Genomic DNA, 20,724 nt, shown 5'->3' with positions numbered 1-20,724 from the left:
GACGATAGGGGGCGGTATTTTCCCATCTGAGCTCCTAGAGGGGCTGCTGTACCAACAGGAGACTCTGTTGATGAAATATGAATTCAGATCGCTAATAAATAACAATTCACGTCGTCGGCACTCAACGGGGGGCATGATAAGACAACATAACACGTCGCTGGCACTCAAAGTGTTAAGCACAGACTAAAAGACAATGTCTAATTGCCTCTACGAATGGAATGTAACACATTTCATTCACAAGTTTTGTGTGAATGTATCTGAGAACGTATTTAACACACCTGACAATCGGCGCTATTGATATGCAAAGTAGCCCAGGTGGGTACTTATAGCGAGTTGGCGAGTGCAGCGCATTCCTGTGTGCATGCGCGTGCCGTGCACATCCGTGCGTGTGCGTGCACGTGCTTCTGCTCACAACTTTGGCTGCACTGCTTGCAACCCTGTCCCATGAAGAACGCATCAGTGTATGAGTAAATTAACTATACTTTTGCTCACACAATATCTTGAATGAATGCGTTTATTTATTTTGAACATAAATTGAAAATAAATAATAATAAAAAACAAGTAATAAACAGATTAAAAAACAAACAAGCAGGAGTAGGAGGATGAAGTGAATTGAATATCGATATGAATTGAAAATGGGGGACCCTGATGTAAACAAGACAAACGTCTTTCTCTGGTCTGCATCCCCTTAACAATTGTGTGTATTGAGCCGTACTGTATTGTACCCATTCTGCAATCTGTTAAATAAAGTGGGTATGATGGTAATTAAGGAATGGTGAATATTATGTTGAATGTAAATGTGTATACTGGATATGAACAGCAGTATTATAGGCCTACAGCAGTATTGTACAGCCAGCAATATTATACATGACTATTCTATGCAAGTAGGCTATGACAAGCTATTTTACAATATTATACATGAACTATGTGCAATTATGCATAAGACTACATAAGACACTATATGTGGGTATGTCTTGTGGTCAAAGTTATGTCTGTGGAATCATATATTTATTTAAAATTTGTTGGACTTTATGGTGTTCTTGTTTTGTTCTTGACGTATTTACTTGTCATAATAGAACATTTGTGATGTCACAGTATGATGTCATAATCAAACATTCTAGAATATTTGTGTATCTATTCAACAATTATCTCAGAAGATCTCATTGTGCATCTTGAAACAGTACTGAGCAGATAGACTAAACAACATAGATTGAAGCCTGCATTTCTCAACCAAGGTGCCTTGCCTACCGTTTTGCTGTGGAAAGGGACAATACAGACCCTCTCCCGTTGGCCGGCGGTGCACTGCACATATTTTTTTATTATTATTTATTTTCAATTTATGTTCGAAATAAATAAACGCATTCATTCAAGATATCTATCCGCGCGCGGATCTCACAGCTGTGCCCGCACAGGGCAATACTCCAATTCAGCCATTGGGTGGGTGGCGCTGCTGAGCGGCTTGTCCCCCAACCATATATATATAACTAACATGAAACTGTGCACCTTTGCTGCCCCCTAGTGACCGTCAAAGGAGCACTGGCCAAAGAGTTCTATGGGGTCTGGCAGACAGGCACGTGGAGATGTAAGGAGCGCCTGCGCAAAGGGAACACTGTAGTGATAGGCATAATCAGCAGACGGGTCATCATTACTGCAGTCAGACAGTGATCGGTCCATCCACATGCCATACAGGGCACTTATTCTCGACACTCATGAACGTGAGTAGCTTGGGACTTTCAGATTACGTAAGCATCTCGATTGTACCAGAACTCCCGAGTGTCAACAGATTTGTGCCTTTTTCCACTGCCATGGATTCAACGGAGGGCACCTGCGTACTGTGCTGCCAAGAGCTCGAGATCTTCGCCCTGGGGAAATGCGACCACCCGGTGTGCTACCGCTGCTCCACCAAGATGCGGGTGATGTGCGAGCAGAAGTACTGCGCCGTCTGCCGGGTGGAGCTCGACAAGGTGCGGGCTCCTCCACTACTCTAGCTCGGTGATGCAATGTGGCGGCGTAGGCCGCGTCGGTTTGGCAGCTCGTTATAAGTCACGTTTGCAACAAGCTTTTTCTTATAGCTGACCTGCATACATACACGACCCGATGTACAGTGTTGACCAACTAAATGTTGCTAGCCAGGTTATATATCTAGCTTACCCAGCTACCGTCTACGTTGTCCTTATTAGCCACGTTAGCGAGTGATGCTAACTGACTAGCATCCACTGAAGGAATTTGTCTCACATAACGTCAAGTTAAGTTAGAAGTTCCATACCCGGTAGCATGCTGACCGACCTTAGCATGCCAGCTAGCTAGTGGTTGGTTGTTATGTAACTAGTAATAATAATAACGTTGGCCGGCAGCATGTCTGCCTGTCAGTAAAGTCACCTCCCAGTGTGCAGATCAACGTGTCCCAGTCAGGTAACGGTAGCTTATATCAACATACACAAAGTCTTAACGTTACAATGCCATGTTTGCCTGCATCACATTTCTAAAGGAGTCTGTCGAATGAATCGGCTCAAACAAGGGGTTTCGTTTCGCAATTATGCCACATCAATGTGGAACGCACTACCCACAGCTGTAAAGGAATGTGAATCCCTACCCACTTTCAAAACCACTCAAAGAGCACCTACGGGAGACTGCAATTCGAAACTGGCCCCTGCAAATGTCCTAACTCAACCCCCTCCAATGTACAGTAAATGACCCAAGTATGGCTTTGTCAATATTCCAATGTACAGTTTTGCTTGTACAGTGGCAATATTGACCAAAAGCATTTTAATTCCATCATGCATCTATTAGCAACATTGTCTTATCTTTGTTGTCTGAGAACAAAAACTGGAAAGGTATACTGAATATGAAGGTATGGATTGATTGATTGAACATTTTATTAACAGATTGCAGAATGGGTACAATACAGTACGGATCACACAATTGTTAAGGGGATGCAGACCAGAGAAAGACTTTCGTCTTGTTTACATAAGGGTCCCCCATTTTCAATTAATCATAACATATATGACAATACATGACATACAGATAGACACTACTGTTACATCCAGACATTTATGACATACCAGATCTACAAATATACAGTACTGTTTTAAGAGTACAACGCCTGTCATATAGACCCTCGTGTTGGAAACTCTGATTAATAGACAGAGTTTCTAAAAAGAGTATATACATGATATACATTTGAGGGGGAAGAAACTACATTGTACGGAAAGGTATGGATTTTTACTATACCATCATCCACAATATAAATAATATACATATTGTAAATACAATAATATTGATAAAATGGCATACCACATTGTAATTTGTGCTATACCGTCAAATCAATAAGATAAGATATGTTTGGCATATCGCCCTGCCCTAATTGGCTGCATGTCCACTGCTGCTCAGCTGTTATCTTGCCCACCCTGCTCTTCTGCCACCACAAATAACCTAAGACCCTGATCAGGTGTGTGAAAAACGCCACTGTGTCCACACACTTTCACAATCTTAAGTTACCCCACCCTCCCCACCCAACCACCTCCAATGTACAGTTTCCCAACCCCACCCAACCTCCAATGTACAGTTTCTTCCCCCTCAAATGTATATACTCTCTTTTTTTAGACTCTTTTGTTTTGTATCACAAACGGTACTGTATTTGTAGATCTGGTATGTCATAAATGTCTAGATGTAGCAGTACTGTCTATCTGTATGTCATGTATGTCATATGTTACGATGAATTGGAAATGGGGGACCCTGATGTAAACAAGACCAAAGTCTTTCTCTGGTCTGCATCCTCTTAACAATTGTGTGTATTGAGCCGTACTGTATTGTACCCATTCTGCAATCTGTTAATAGACTAATTGTACCTTACCTGCACTATTCTTCTTACCCTACCTACTTTCATACACTTCCAATCAAATTCATATGTCGGTTGACTCGGTTCTATGCAAATTATATCTCACTACCTCCTATTCACTGTCATTTAAGAGTACTGCTCTGTTGTAATTAAAAACCGTAATTAAAAACTTTGTAAAGAAACTCAAAGTTAAGAGATTTGTCGTGTAAGTAAGCGTAAGTTAGAGTGACGGACTGCTCTGTTGTATGTTAGAGCGACAGACTGCTCTGTTGTATGTTAGAGCGACGGACTGCTCTGTTGTATGTTAGAGCGACGGACTAACTTGTATGTTAGAACTTTGTAAAGAAACTCAAAGTACTAAGAGCGATACACTGCTCTGTTGTTATATATTTTTTATTGAACAATCTTATCACACTTTTTTTTACTGTCTATTCTATTTTATTATTTTAGCCTATTTTAAACTGCACTTTTTAATCTAATCTATTCTATTTTATTATTTGTATTACTGAAGAACTGTGATTTGCCTTACCTTGCTCGCTTATGCCTGTATTTTTTACTGTTGTGAAGCACTTTGAACTGCAACCTCTGTATGAAAAGTGCTATACAAATAAAGTTATTATTTTTATTATTAATAGCATTTTCAAATTTCAATCAATCAATCAAAAGGTCTGTTTGAGTTGCATCACCAGCCGGGGCTGCGGTGAGGCGGAGTTATCTGATGTTCTGGTCGTCATCCTGTTTTCAAGGTGGTGTTCGTGAATACACTGCAGGCCTTCTCCTCTCTGCCCTACCAGCAGTTTGAGTGCGAGAAGAAATATGACATCTACTTGGCCGATGGAAGGATCGCCACCGAGTTCAGGTACACCCTCGCCTGGGCTCCGTTGTCAAAGACCATAGTCTTACGGTGTTTCATGGAAAACAAACTGAGGCAATACAGTGGGGCTATTGATGCAAATTATCATGAAAATGGTACCTTTTCATCACATTTTTGTTCATTATGCCACATTCTTGGTTTTGTCCCAGGTCCACCTAAGTGGAATGTTGCTAATGTAACATTGACCTTAAACGCTTGTAAATACTGCACATCGTTTATGCTATCGGGTCTCTGTCATCTCAATGTTACCTCGTGATGAATTCACCTGCTAACTAAGGGAAGACACACACAGACACACAGACAGACGGACACACACACCAGGGATTCACTGATGCCAAGGGGATCAATAAAGGAATATCTTATCTTATACCGTAATTGGATATCGGTATGATGGGACTAGGGTTTGATGCATGCTAAAATCGGACACCGAAACGTGTAATGGACGTACTAGAAATCAAAGCAAAGTGACTTGATTTGCTTAATTTCTAAGACACAGAAGCACGTTGGATCTCTCTGATGGAGAAAAGGTGACTATATCTCAATCATCTTTGTCCAATGACCCCAAACTGCTGGTCTTAAGTCTGTACTGCTCTTTAAAAGCGATGGATCTGATCCGTACTTGGTATTGGGATGATACTGTTGGCGTGCATTTGATCTAACCCATTCCTGTGTGTGTGAGCGTTCCTCTCATTGTTGTGTTGGTTCTAACTCACTCCTCTCCCTGTCTGTGTATTTTGGTGTGTACATTCTAGGGCTGTCCCCGACTAAGGATTTGGATGGTCGACTATGATTGGCCAAAATTTGCCGTTAGTAGACTATTGGTTGACAAAAAAATAAAAATAATAATAATTTAATTTATCATTCCATTTGGGCTGTGGGGGTGCTTAATGTCTGAAGGAGTCGACTGAAGGCTTCTTGTCCTCTGCAAAAGCATGCAATTGGTCCACTGGTGATGGCTACATCTTGATATTTGTCTAGTAGGTGTTCATTAGATGGGTGAAATCCTCTTTCAGTGTCTCTGTGCCTGTTTTCGTAGGCAGTTAGCCGCTGGTATGCGTGCCATTAGCGTTAGCCACGCTTCTAGGCCTCTTTTCTTTTGGAAAGAATGAAAAAAAATATATATATAAATATTTGTATACATTTTTAATTATATTTGACTAAGAGGTTGGCCAGTCGACTACGGCTCCTTTCGACCGATTAGTCTACTAATCGACTAATAGGGGTCAGCCCTAGTACATTCTAACCTGCTCCTCACCTTCGTGTGTGTGTGTTCTAACTCTCCTCGCCCCTCTGTCTGTTAACTGTTTTTTATCCAGGAGGCTGCTGTTGTCGGAGTGCCCCATTTGCCCTGAGTCTTCTAAAGTCTTCTCTAAGTTTGAGGAGCTGGAACAACACATGAGGAAGCAGCATGAGCTCTTCTGCTGCAAGCTCTGCACCAAGCACCTCAAGGTAGGCTCAACCCTGTCAGTTGATGTATATTCTATAACGCTCTGCACCTCAAGGTAAGCTCAACCCTGTCAGTTGATGTATATTCTATAACGCTCTGCACCAAGCACCTGAAGGTAGGCTCAACCCTGTCAGTTGATGTATATTCTATAACGCTCTGCACCTCAAGGTAGGCTCAACCCTGTCAGTTGATGTATATTTTATAACGCTCTGCACCTGAAGGTAGACTCAACCCTGTCAGTTGATGTATATTCTATAACGCTCTGCACCTGAAGGTAGACTCAACCCTGTCAGTTGATGTATATTCTATAGCGCTCTGCACCTGAAGGTAGACTCAACCCTGTCAGTTGATGTATATTCTATAACGCTCTGCACCTGAAGGTAGACTCAACCCTGTCAGTTGATGTATATTAACGCTCTGCACCTGAAGGTAGACTCAACCCTGTCAGTTGATGTATATTAACGCTCTGCACCTGAAGGTAAGCTCAACCCTGTCAGTTGATGTATATTCTATAGCGCTCTACACCTCAAGGTAGACTCAACCCTGTCAGTTGATGTATATTAACGCTCTGCACCTGAAGGTAGACTCAACCCTGTCAGTTGATGTATATTAACGCTCTGCACCTGAAGGTAGACTCAACCCTGTCAGTTGATATTATATGTATATATATTCTATAACCACTGTGTTCTGTGCAGGGCTCTGCACAGGAAGGCAGTTGGTGGAGGTGCTCTGCCTCAGGGAGGTGCGTGCCTGTAGCTGATCATGGTGTATCATTGGTCCATTGAAGGAGATGCAATAGTGTACTGTAAACTATGGCTGGGCGATATGGACAAAACCCTACGTGTGTGTGTGTGGGGTCCTCAGTCACACACACTGATTCATCCTACACACACACACACACACACACACACACACACACACTCACTCAACAACTCTACACCCTTCCAGGCACCTCTAATAAAGTGCTAGCTCACTTGCTAATGATCAGTGCAACGATGCATGACATCTGTGACGATGTCAACGCATCACGTCTTGCTCCTCGCTCTCTCCAGCCCACCCTTTGACCCGTAGTGGAACGTTTTGAGTGTTATAATCTCAACTGTTGTTCAGATGACTGTTATAATAGCAACACTGAATAGGCTTGTGGCATTTTCTCTTTTACCAATTCCTTTTATTATAGCTGTAAGGCAGTTAAATCCAGTCAAAACTGCTGGATAAACAAATATACCCCAAATAGTGTTAAAATATAGTGTACAAATATTAACATCTATTGCAGCATGAAGTGTAAGCATTACCAAAGCATGACTTACTTACAGTGGAAAAAAAAAAACTCGGAGCGTGTTTTTATAGTCACATATTTGTCATGTGTAGGTGGGTTTTCCAGCAAACTCACCACTCTTGCTGCCGTTGAATTCGTAAGGGCTGCTACCACATAGTAGTACTTGGTGGCATCCGCGGTAATATTCCTGAGAGCGAATTGGGCTTCGGCTTGCGCGAACCAAGCGTTGGCACTCTGCGCAGCTTGAGTGAAACTGCGTTCAAAGTTCTGCGATCTGCGTTCTGTTGTTCAGTTGACATGTTCGATATAATCTCCGAAATACGTCCAAGGGTCACAAATGTAGGAATGCAGTAATGATAGCGTAGACGGAGTCGTGTTCCGATGCAAAAACGCTAGTTTATTACGCACAAACAACACTTCCATTCAACTTTCACTGTCTCTCTTTAACTACGTCATCCCCCGCTAAGGGTCATGGGAGATGTAGTAAACACCACAAAAGGCTAGAATGCCGTGAATTATGTCCCAGTAAGTAGCCACTACACGCAAATCATTAATCATACATCCAAAATAGCATACGTTTATTATTATACACGATGATGATACAGCTCCCAGGGGAGCTTTAGAGACCCCCAGGGGAGCTGATGTCTGATCTAGGGGAGCTATAGCGGACCTAGCTCCCCCCGTGGATCGCACCCTGGTCTCTACATGACATGGTATTGCTATTCTTTCATCTACATAATTTCATGGAGCTGTAATTCACACAACGCAAGGATGATGACATCATCACCAGTGGGCACATTCAAACTCATTCATTCTCGATCACTGTTAAACTAACTGAATGTGTGCAGAACAGAAAACAAGGTTCTGTCAGCCGTATCAGCCCACCTTCCTGACTCTTGGTATCCCCCTCTCCCTCCAGATCTTCTCCTACGAGTGCAAATGGTACAACCGCAGGGACCTGGCGCGTCATCGCACGCACGGCGACCCCGACGACACCAGCCACCGCGGACACCCGCTCTGCAAGTTCTGTGACGACCGTTACCTCGACAACGACGAGCTTCTGAAGCACCTGCGCAGGGACCACTACTTCTGCCACTTCTGCGACGCGGACGGGGCGCAGGAGTACTACAGGTGTGCGCACGCACATACACACAGGCACACACACACACACACACTTGTATACATTACATTCGCTCATGATTTATTGACCCGTCTCAAACCCTGCCCTTTTTTCCTTGATCCTCCAATCACAACCGTTGCTTCCCTCGTGGACAAACCTTCGATTGGAGGATCAAGAAAAGAGGGCCTGGTTTGAGATGGGTCCATGGTTGGAATTTGTCTTGGTGAGCTCACTTAGACAAAAATAAGTAGAACCGCTCTCACTCATGAAGCACATAATACATTAAACAACGCATAACATTGATTGATTGAAAATTGTATTAACAGATTGCAGAATGGGTACAATACAGTACAGCTCAATACACACAATTGTTAAGGGGATGCAGACCAGAGAAAGACTTTCGTCTTGTTTACATCAGGGTCCCCCATTTTCAATTCATCATAACATATTATGACATACATGACATACAGATAGTCAGTACTGCTACATCTATACATTTATGACATACCAGATTTACAAATACAGTACTGTTTGTGATACAAAAAGAGTCTAAAAAAGAGCGTATATTAGGGATGCCCCGATCACGTTTTTTGCCACCGATACCGATCGTCTTGAGCCATATCGGCCGATACCGATCCGATACCGATCGTTTTTGATTAAAAAATTATAATTAAAAATTATTTTATATACATTTTTTATTTTTTTTAATAAAATATATATATTATATAATTAGACTTGTACTTGTATTATCTGCGAGACATCGCCACCACGCAACAAGTCAAAATGCTCACTATCTGCAAACAGCTCCACTGTCTGTGTGTACTCGAGTAGCCTCCAGCTCAGGGTTTCCGTTAGCCGGTAATTACCGGTATTTGACTGGCAAAATCTGTTGAAGTCCGAATATTTAAATCTCTCCGGTCATAATGTCTGGTGAAAATAATTCCCTCTAAGCACAATTTGATTATTTGAATTGTATTAAAATAGGCTAAAATTAAATAGCCTATGCGATGAACGAAACAATCATTACATTTGTTTCATTGATGCTTCACCAAGCAGGTCTAATAATGACAACGATGTTGTCAGCGGGAGCTTGGTGCTGGATTTGCGAGAGCATGCAGCTGCAGAGCCGCAGAACCCACAGAGCTGTGCCCGCACAGTGCAGTACTCCAATTCAGCCATTGGCAATTCAGCTGTTGGGTGGGGGGTGCTGCTGAGCGGTCCCCAGACCGGATCTGAAAACACAGCTGGCTCTGCGGCTCTGCAGCTGCATGCTCTCGCAAATCCAGCACTGAAGTCGTTGGGAGGTGGAGATAGTCATCACGCAAACCCACGATAATGTTGCCGTCTCTCTCTGCCAAATTTCTCAGTTCTTTGCTTGATATAATTAATACAAATGTCCAATATAACGGAATTCGTTAGCTCATAAAAATGTGATTATAACAGACTGCTGTTTATTAATGTCGGGCAGACTGCCCACCGACACCTCAAGTCGGCAGCAGCACGAAGTCTCGAGGGACTTATTTTATTTGGAATATATTAATGACTGTATATACGCAAAAGTAGCCTAGTTTTAAGTTAAAATATTATAAATGCCTTGATGATGTCATTCTTTATATAGCCTGCCTATCAATTGTTTTTAAGCTCAATAAACTCTGACCGGAATTGATCCCATTTGTCCGGTAGATTGAAATCTACCGGACACTGAGACAGACAAAAAAAAAATTCTAACGGAAACCCTGCTCCAGCTACGGCCAGGATTCTCCGGCGCTGCAGCTGGACCCTATTGCTTGGTATAAATCACATTCAGCAAGCCCTCAGCTCGAATACGCATCGAATCAATGTTATAAGACATTGATATCAGGAGCTATCTGTAGCTACTGCTAGCCGGCTAGATAACGTTAAGACAACGCCTCAGTGAACTATTTAGTTTAGAGCTAACGTGAGCTACCGAGTCAACGGAGGTAACTTATCATGCACTCGACTATTGCTGGAGCATTTGTTTATCAGCAGCTATCAGTAGCTAGCCAGCTAGATAACGTTAGACAATGCCTCATGTAGTCACTGGGTCATTTAGTTTAAACAGTAACGTTATCTCGGTAGGTAGCCAACGTTGGCTCACGTCGCATGCACCAGACTATAGCAGACTGCGAGGCTCTTGTTTACACGAGTGCGGGAGGGGCTGGGGAGGAGGAGGCGCCGTACGCTGCAAGCAGCTCTGTCTGAGAGAGAGTCGGCAGTGAGATCTCCGCTAAGAATTGGATCATGTTTTTCGATCGGTCTAACAGTTGAAACACACAGCCTGCGGAAGCACCCGATGCACTGCCAAGCACCGGGACCAGCAGACGGTTTCCTTTTGGCGTCCATGTTAACAGATTGGACTGTTCATACCAGCCATGTTAACAGATTGGACTGTTCATACCAGCCATGTTAACAGATTGGACTGTTCATACCAGCCATGTGAACAGATTGGACCGTAAATACCAGCCATGTTAACAGATTGGACCGTAAATACCAGCCATGTTAACAGATTGGACCGTAAATACCAGCCATGTTAACGGATTGGACCGTTCATACCAGCCATGTTAACAGATTGGATCGTTCATACCAGCCATGTTAACAGATTGGACTCTTCATACCAGCCATGTTAACAGATTGGATTGTTCATACCAGCCATGTTAACAGATTGGACTCTTCATACCAGCCATGTTAACAGATTGGACTACCAGCCATGTTAACGGATTGGATCGTTCATACCAGCCATGTTAACGGATTGGACCGTTCATACCAGTCCGGAATCGCGGAGCAATGGTTTCGGCGTCTGGTCTATTTTCTCCGCAAGAGAATCGGACATATACCAGTTTAAAGAACAACAGAGAGAGATTTTTTTCTCATCCTGGCTGTCCGAGACGGGTACAAATAGAGACGCAATGGTTTAAAATCATTGATTTAAAAGGATTATGGATTTAAAAGGAGTTACCAAGCTCTTTATTTTTAACCCATGATAAAGATCAGCTCTACCTGTGATTTATAAAAGAGCAGCGGAGCAGACAGGAGAGAAACACTGCTGGTGTGAACATCCAGACTACTGCTGGTGTGAACATCCAGACTACTGCTCTACTGCTGGTGTGAACAACCAGGCTACTGCTCTACTGCTGGTGTGAACATCCAGACTACTGCTCTACTGCTGGTGTGAACAACCAGGCTACTGCTCTACTGCTGGTGTGAACATCCAGACTACTGCTCTACTGCTGGTGTGAACAACCAGGCTACTGCTCTACTGCTGGTGTGAACAACCAGGCTACTGCTCTACTGCTGGTGTGAACATCCAGACTACTGCTCTATAGGGATGGGAATTGATAGGATTTTATCGATACGATTCCATTATCGATTCTGCTTATCGATTCCCTTATCGATACCTGATCAATTTATAATTTAAATAAATTTAAAACGGAACTACATTTAGTCATTTAGCTGACGCTTTTATCCAAAGCGACTTACAAGTTCTGTACGACAAGCCATCAGGAAGGGCACAACTCTATCAGCTGAGCAACAATGTTCATCAAAGTGTTGAGTGCTACAGTGTAGGTTAGTTTATTAGGACAAGTGCATGACAGTACGGTTAGTTAGGGTTAGATTTTTTTTTTTTTTATTCAGATAATGGTTGAAGAAGTGCGTCTTTAGTCGACGGCGAAAGATTGGACGTGATTCGGCTGTCCTAACTGGGGTGGGTAGTTCATTCCACCATTGTGGGGCAAGGACTGAGAATAGGCGACTTCTCTTTGATGACCCTCCCGGAGCTCGGATAGGAGTAGGTCTGAGGCGGCCAGAAGATGCAGAGCGTAGGGGTCTAAGCTGGTTTGAATAACAACATGCAACTTGACATTTCTGATTGTCATTTATTGTTGAGCCCCCATGTCAGAAAAATACAAAAACTGTAAAAAATAAAACATTAACTATAGCCTACACTTAAATAAAATAATGTATTTGAGATTCTCTTAAAATGTATTCATTTTTTTATTCTTAAACTAATTTAATCTATTGAATAACAGGTCGTTATTCCTCTGACTTCTGTTTCTCACTCACACTCTCTCTCACACACACTCTCTCTCACACACACACACACGCACACGCACGCACAGAGAGAGAGAGAGCGCTCCCTCCCCGGGCCCCTGTCCTATAAGGTATTGGCTTGTGTTGCTACACGGACACATTTGTATGTTGCACCACTGTACTTCCTGGCTTACAGACTTGTAAACAAACATTCCGTCTCTCATTATATGTGAACTAAAGAGTACAAGGTTTACACAACAGCCCCCACCTGCTGTTGTATTGTATTTGTACCTGTACTATCCGCTGTCAGCTGTTTATCTCTCTTTGTGAGCTTGATTAAATAGCGTTAGCTCACGTTAGCTCCGCGGCTAATTTTAGCTCACCCTGATCTAAATCAATGACTAGGTTCTAAAGCATTCAAGTAGTTTTCACTGCACATAGAAGTAGCCAAACAGCGGGAGCATTTCGGGAGCATATTACCAAAACCCAGGCAATTTCGAGCCATTAAGGAATCAAATAGTCTGCCATGGCTACATGCTAACGGCTAACATTATTGCGCAACTGTAGGCAGCGATAAGGGAATCGAAAGTCACGGGAGCCACACGGTTCCAGGCATCGGCCAACGGGAACCGGTTTTCGATTCCCATCCCTACTGCTCTACTGCTGGTGTGAACAACCAGGCTACTGCTCTACTGCTGGTGTGAACAACCAGACTACTGCTCTATGCTGGTGTGAACAACCAGACTACTGCTCTACTGCTGGTGTGAACAACCAGACTACTGCTCTACTGCTGGTGTGAACATCCAGACTACTGCTCTACTGCTGGTGTGAACAACCAGACTACTGCTGGTGTGAACAACCAGGCTACTGCTCTACTGCTGGTGTGAACAACCAGACTACTGCTGGTGTGAACAACCAGGCTACTGCTCTACTGCTGGTGTGAACAACCAGGCTACTGCTCTACTGCTGGTGTGAACAACCAGGGTATAAGAGGATGATGTAGGATAGTTGAGCAACAGGTAGAGTTGTGTCTCCAGGGCTCTACAGTGCGACCATTTTACTCTCATTTGCCCCTAAGAATACGTGTGTGCAAACCGGAAAAATCAATTACTCGCACAGTGTGCGAGTGAATATTACAACCTCAGTCGTGCATTGCACTCAGTCCCACATTGCACTCAAGCCAACGGTCCAATCACAGTAGAGTGACGTGGCTGGTTTCAAGGGAAAGAAAGGACCAATCGGAAGCTCATTTGCTTTTTTAACTTCCGGAACGTCTGCCATTGCGCTACGCGAGTCTTTTCCGAGACAGCAACATTAAGTTAATTTAACTTATTCTAGTCTTACCAATAGCAATAGATTTTAGAACACCTAGATTTATCGATAGCAATAGTAATATAACGTTAATTCAACAAAACGAATGCCTTGCTTTGTTAATCATAACGTTGATGCAGTAGCGTATGTCGTTGTGTTGGCTGTAACGGACATGAGAATAACATAACACTGTGTACACATTAAAATTGCGATTATAATCGATTCTAACATTTTAAAATCGATGCAGTTGAATTTTCCCCTTAGGATTGATTCATTGCGATGCATTGTTACACCCCTACACCAAAGTAAAGCGGTGTGACGTAATTGGCAGAATAGACTGTCAATCAATGGTCTACCTGACACGCAAACTCATAAACAATGTTTCTGTACTGGAGGTGTACAGTATTTCAATAGGCAACCCTGAAAGGATTATTTTTCTAGAAGAGCAACACTAGCCAAAACATAGGCATTGTATGCATAAAAGGGGCAAAAGCTAAAGTTAAGTGACTGTTACTTTTGTAGCAGTAGTTCAATGTCACTGCCTTTTTTATTAGGCCTAGTTGTTGGCTACAACTTTGCCACAGTAGGCATTAATCACTTAATAGTTCAAATGTCTGTGTCCCATTCCCGTTTGCACACGCAGATACACACACACGCACACAGTGGGCCAGTGACTTTGGTGGTATGTGCTATTGCACAGATGTGTGTCCCGTTCCCGTTTGCACATTTATTAAAAAAAAATCTTGTTACTTGAAATATTTTCACTGTGCTCCTAAATATTTTTGTGTGCTCCTAAATTTCTTTGTGTGCTCCTAAATTTTTTCATTTAGGAGCACATGTGCTCCTTGGGAAAAAGGTTAGCGTAGAGCCCTGGGCCCTCATTTATCAACGTTGCGTACGCACGGATATGTGTGTAACCCGTGCGTACGATCATTTCTAAGCAAAGTGTGGGACTTATCAATTTGAACTTGTGCTTGACTTTGTGCGTATATTTACGCACAGCTCGGAGCATGCGTACCTGGCGCCCGGTGGTAGAATATGAATATTGCAACGTGGAAATAAGCTTCTGTGCATTAGTTTCAACACTGGCGTGTTCTGTATGGCCCGTAATTCATTATAGTTCATTGTAAAATAGCAACAGTAGTGTAATTATGGTCAAAACCCTATAAATAGCATTTGGAATAATAGGTATTTCTCTCTGAATGAATGCAGCATGGTTTATATATAGCATTAACGGAATATACAGGGTGTACTGACTGCGCTCCGCTTAACTCAACTTGTTATTATTTTGCGCACAGACCGCAGAAACACGGGAACGTTTTGATTATATTTAAAAGGCTTTGCCATAACGTTAAACGAAACAAGTGGAACCCCGAAGCTGTAAGCAGAATACAAGTCATATGAACACACACAATATAGTGTTCTTCCCCCTTCCTACTGTATAAGAAAGAATTAAAAACGCATTGCAACGAGAACAGAGGTTATTTGTTGAGTTTGTGTATTACAAAACCCTTGCAATAAATGTGTCTTAAATGAATGAAAAGCATACATGCTCTGGATACAGGTAGCATATATCGTGTGGGTGATATGACTTGTATTCTGCTTACATAACTTCGAAACTCCACCCACCCCGTCCCACAATGTCAAAGCCTTCCAAACATAAATCAAAACGTTCCCGCACTTCTGCAATCCATGCGTAAAACAATAACGAGTTGAGTTCTAACAAAGAACGTATTACATGCTGGGTAGGCTGATAGTCGTAAACTGTAAATAAAATAGCCTATAACATTATAAAGGATAATGGCTATAGCAGGGGTTCCCAACCTTTATTCCCCAGAGCCCCACGGTTCCTGGGAGACATAGCCTATAGCAGGGGTGGCCAACCCGCAGCTTGCGAGCAGCATGCGGCTCTTTGCCTGTCAATGTGCGGCTCTTCCATCCAAAAAAATATATATATATATTATTATTAATTTTTTTTTACTTTTTTTTTTTTTTTTATGTCACTCATTCCACAAATACGTAGAATAAACATTTAATTTCTTTTTTAAATGGTCCATTTGCATGTTCTTGGTATCTGAATCTAGGGAATTTCTCAACCATTTTTCATCATATTGCAACACCGTTTTTTGCAAGACGTTCACAGAAAGGTAGAGAAACTAACTGCGTTCTGTTTTATGGCAATAATGTTCAGGTTTGTGGGAGATAATCCCAAAAAATAAGAGAAATAAAAAAGTTAATCCAGAAGTCAGATGATTGACAGGGGCTGGTGTGAGCTGGGTAGGGTCGTTTTTCAAAATTTGAAAGCCCTGAGTCTCTTCCTTCAAAAGACTACACTCACTTTTGGATGTGCCACTTCCTCCTGTCAATATGCGCCGGTTTCCGACTCAATGCCCTGAGATTTCTATAATCTTATATTTCACTAACAGTTAAAATAATTGGTAAACAAACGTAATGCTGAAAATATACACTTTTACTGTATATCTCGGGCATAAGAGGTTAACCCTGTGAGGCCCAAATTAAAAAGACATTAGCAACTTCAGAGGCCAGAGGGTGGGACATATAAACACATTTACTATCAAATAGCATTGTGAGGCTGAACAACAGGACCAATTGACTATACATGTGCTTAAATGGGAACTATCTTATAAATGGCCTTTTTCAGTGTTTACCATTGTTTCTTAGCTATGTGGATTTATATTAATAGGATCTATGTCTCTAATTCTCATATTGGCGCATTCTTCCAATTCTCCTCTCACAATATTCACCCTCACTGAACTGAGTCATCTGAAAATTTGCATATCTGTGATGTCAGAGATTTCTCAGCTGCATAATAATGTGGCAGTTGATGTGGCAGTTGGCACCAGGCCACACAGTGGTTGGAGCCCAGCCTCAAAACGGCTTAAGATCTTGAGATAGAAAAATGCGGTTTTTTAGTACTTGATTAGAAATACAAACCGTACGTTAAATCTAGAGGAAGGAAGGACGTGGTACTTACCTCACCATTTGAAAAAAAACCTAGGTGTTCCATAGACTCACAGGAATTGTGTCAAAGTGCCCAAATAGTGAAAGAAATTGTAAAATAGTTCCCCTTTAAAAAAAATTAAATAAGCATTCTTTTCTTAAATGGCTAAAAGTGATTTTGTAATTTTGCAACCGTGGGTCTCACAGGGTACTTTTAACCCTGTGAGGCCCAAATAAAAAAGACATTAGCAACTTCAGAGGCCAGAGGGTGAGACCTATAAACACATGAAGGGTGCCGTGACTGAAAAAAAAGGTTGAGAAACGCTGGTATATGGTGTGGCTCTTTGTGGTACCACAGTAATTTTTGTGGCTCTTAGTCTCTGACTGGTTGGCCACCCCTGGCCTATAGGAATATGATATGATATATTATATATGCGCAAGTTACTGTTGCATAATGTAGGCTATGGCTGCTATTATATGTAATTCATATAGGCTACCTAATACCGACAACAAAATAGATTGTATGCCTCTAGTACAAATCATATTAATCGAACAAAACTAATACAGTTATACAGGCATTCATATTCCAGCATGGTTAGAATGACACACCAACGCCAAACAGTGGTTAACGAACGGTCTTTATTAGTATTTTGAGCTGTCCAGGCAGAATTGCAGCAATGGTCTTAGGGAGTCGTTGATATCTGACAGGGCTGGGCGATATAACGATAACTATAAATATCGCAATATATTTTAATAATCGATATCGGGGGGGGGGGGGGGGGGGGGATTCCGGAAAAATAAATCAGATTTTTTTTTGTGTGATCTGCAACAGGGCAGTTTTAAAACCAGAGACAGTGGACAGACTTGTCTTTCTTGCCTGTAACTTAAAGTAATGGCTTTGCTTGTCCAAATGACAATACTGACCAAATTGAGATTTATTTTTCTCTTGTCCATTTATTTTGTTTGCTTTCTAATTTAAAATACAGTTTGAAACCGTCTGTACACAGTAGGCTATGTGTGCTAGCAGAGCTAGACTCCAGTCACGAGTCACGGTGCACATGTGCTGTGGTTTGTCCACCAAAAAAGCGCCAAAAGATAGAAAAGAAACTAGCAGAGCCAGAACTGTTCAACTCCCCTGGAGCCACAGCCAGCAGAGAAGCCGGTTTACTTTAGCTTTTAAACCAGCTGCAGCCTGAGAACTGGAGTGTGAGGGGATGTAACACTAAAGATGGCGGCAACGACAAAGAATTGCTGCAAAATAAACATACATCTGTTGTTTAATTTTTTTTTTCCTTTTTTTTTTTTATACTTATAACAATTTCGATAATTATCGATATCGAGTGATATGATAACATTATCATATCGTTATTGCGATATGATTTTTTGCTAGGGATGTCCGATATTATCGGCCGACCGATATTATCGGCCGATATCGGCAGTAAAATGTGATATCGGAAAATATCGGTATCGGTTTAAAAACCAAAAAAAACAATAACAATATTTGTTATATATATATCCAGTGAAATTATTAGTTACCTGAAATTATTCAGTTTTTTGGACGGGGAAACCCTGCATATATCGGTTGATATCGGTTGATATCGGTATCGGAAATTAAGAGTTGGACAATATCGGAATATCGGTATCGGTAAAAAAGCCAATATCGAGCATCCCTATTTTTTGCCATATCGCCCAGCCCTATCTGACGTCACCTTGTACAAGTCCGCCAGCCTTTTATTTATCCCATAATACGGGTTGTGTCTTCTTGGTTCGACAGCGCCTCCGTAAACAATCTCGCTCGTGGAGTTTCTCATAGTTCGCTCGGGTCAGTCCATTATTTCACATCCCATGGGGGGTGTTTCATTACCATATATGGATAATCATGCACGAGCATTGACGGTAAGAATAAATGGTATTTATCAACACAGAGGAGCGTAGGACCCGTGTACGCACGGTTGATAAATCCCAATATTTCTGTGCGTACACGCATTCTAAATTCTGTGCTTAAGTACGAAAATAGAACACTTTCTAAGAATTGTTGATAAATGAGGGCCCTGGTCTCTCTAGGCTCAGTGTGTAGTCCATGATTTTCAATGAGATTCTCATCAGCAAGTCGGCCAACTGATTCCCAATAATCCACTCAAAGGGGATCTGGGTGTAAACACCTCTTTAAGTCGGGGTCCCTGGAGAGGCGGGCGGTCGGCCAGCCTAGGACCAGGGTATCGGACGCCCCCTTTAACCAATTAGGCACAAAAAACACATTTTGGCCATAACGTCTTTTCAGAGCACTATGGGTTCAAGTGGTTTGTGGCATATTTCCTGTTATAAAATCGTATATAACGTTTACATAAACACCTAACATGGCTATATTTTATGAATGAATAAACTGAGGATGCAGCAGATATCCTATTTAGACTCATTCAAAGCATGTAACACCCACCAATATATAAATGACTTTACGTTTCAGGATATTTTACATGTTTCAGGAAGTGTGTGAACATTGTGTTTTCACTTAAAACATGACCAATGTATTGTTTGTCTCTCTTCTTTGTCTCGTTCTTGGTGTTGAGCGTCATAAACCAGCTTAAATCCAACCTTAACATTGGGATGCCCTCCTATCTGGAGGAGAGTTGAGTGGCTTCTGTTAATGAGAGGTTCAGGACGGTGGAGTTGATTCCATCAGTGCTGACAAAGAGTTCCTGTGTTAAGTAGGGGTGTAAGAAAATATTGATATACTTGAGTGTGGAGACACTGTATAGATCTGCTGGAGTGTCTCCAATCTCTGCCACCATTGCTGTCTTTCAGAGGCGGTGGCGACGTGTGGCATGCTCATCTCTTAAGCTAGCACCAAGGTGCTAGGAAACTAGACAAGCTAGGCTTTCCATTGGTACCAACCATGTCATGCTAGCTTGTCTGTAAGGGGGTTAAATAACACTCCAAAGTTAGGCTACAATTTGGAGAGGGGAAAAATGGCATGGCTATTTTAAAAGGGGTCCCCAGACCTCTCGGATGTCTGAATGAACATGGGTTCTATGGGTAGTAGCCACACGTCTTTCCTTTACACCGTTATGCTAATTCCATGTCATCTTTGTGCAAAATACCATGCAGCCTTTTACATGCCCTGCAAATCTGTAGCATCTGTGCAACGCTCCTCTCAGCAGAGGTTAGAAAGAGTTAAAAGGATGTCTTCACACTGTGCCAGGCTGACTCACAATGAAGGACGTCACCGTGGTGATGTCAGAGGAGAGAGCATGCCCAGTCTGTCTATCATAACACCACTTCATGCACACATTTTATGCATATCTCATTATCTCTATATGCATAAAATGTGTGCATGAAGTGGTGTTATGATAGCAGGTGTGTTCTTTATACTATGATTCTTTTAGGATTTATTTTTATGTAAGATATCTCATTATGTTGCCTTGCTTATAGTATTTTAATATATTGAATCATATTGAGCTCCTGTATTGTGATACTTATTGTATCACCAGATTCTTGCTAATACACAGCCCTAGTGTTATGTCTTTTGGGAGGTTGATAGTAGACTGAGAGAGAGAGATATCAATCAGGGCACAGGCTTGTGCTGTTGTCTTGGGTTTACACAACAAGTTCCTTTGATAGTTTGATATTCGGAGAACAAAAGGCCTTACTATGTATGCAGACATGATGAGACACACAGCCATGTGATGGTTGCTTGTTGTTGTTCTCTCTCACTTTCACACGGTTTTCCTTTTTTCACTTACTCTCTCTTGTCACTTTCACTCCATCTAACACCAATCAATATCATGATAATCATGATATATATACAGTATATCACGATATCTGCTCACATGTGAAATAACAGGTT

General features: G+C 42.0%; 1 protein-coding gene across 1 annotated transcript in view; it reads left to right on the top strand.

Moving 5' to 3' along the window:
• Positions 1 to 1,637: 1,637 nt before the first annotated feature.
• The window catches only part of znf598 (zinc finger protein 598), a 64,253-nt gene continuing 45,166 nt past the window's right edge, over positions 1,638 to 20,724 (top strand). Inside the window, exons 1-4 of the mRNA XM_084329642.1 lie at positions 1,638 to 1,964; positions 4,585 to 4,697; positions 6,029 to 6,161; positions 8,358 to 8,569. Coding sequence (XP_084185768.1) covers positions 1,710 to 1,964; positions 4,585 to 4,697; positions 6,029 to 6,161; positions 8,358 to 8,569 — 713 coding nt within the window. The 5' untranslated portion in view covers positions 1,638 to 1,709. The remainder of the gene's footprint in view (positions 1,965 to 4,584; positions 4,698 to 6,028; positions 6,162 to 8,357; positions 8,570 to 20,724) is intronic.

Source organism: Notolepis coatsorum, assembly GCF_963971535.1.
Source record: "Notolepis coatsorum genome assembly, chromosome: 14".
Lineage (NCBI taxonomy): Eukaryota > Metazoa > Chordata > Actinopteri > Aulopiformes > Paralepididae > Notolepis > Notolepis coatsorum.
This window is presented reverse-complemented; position numbering and strand designations above follow the sequence as displayed.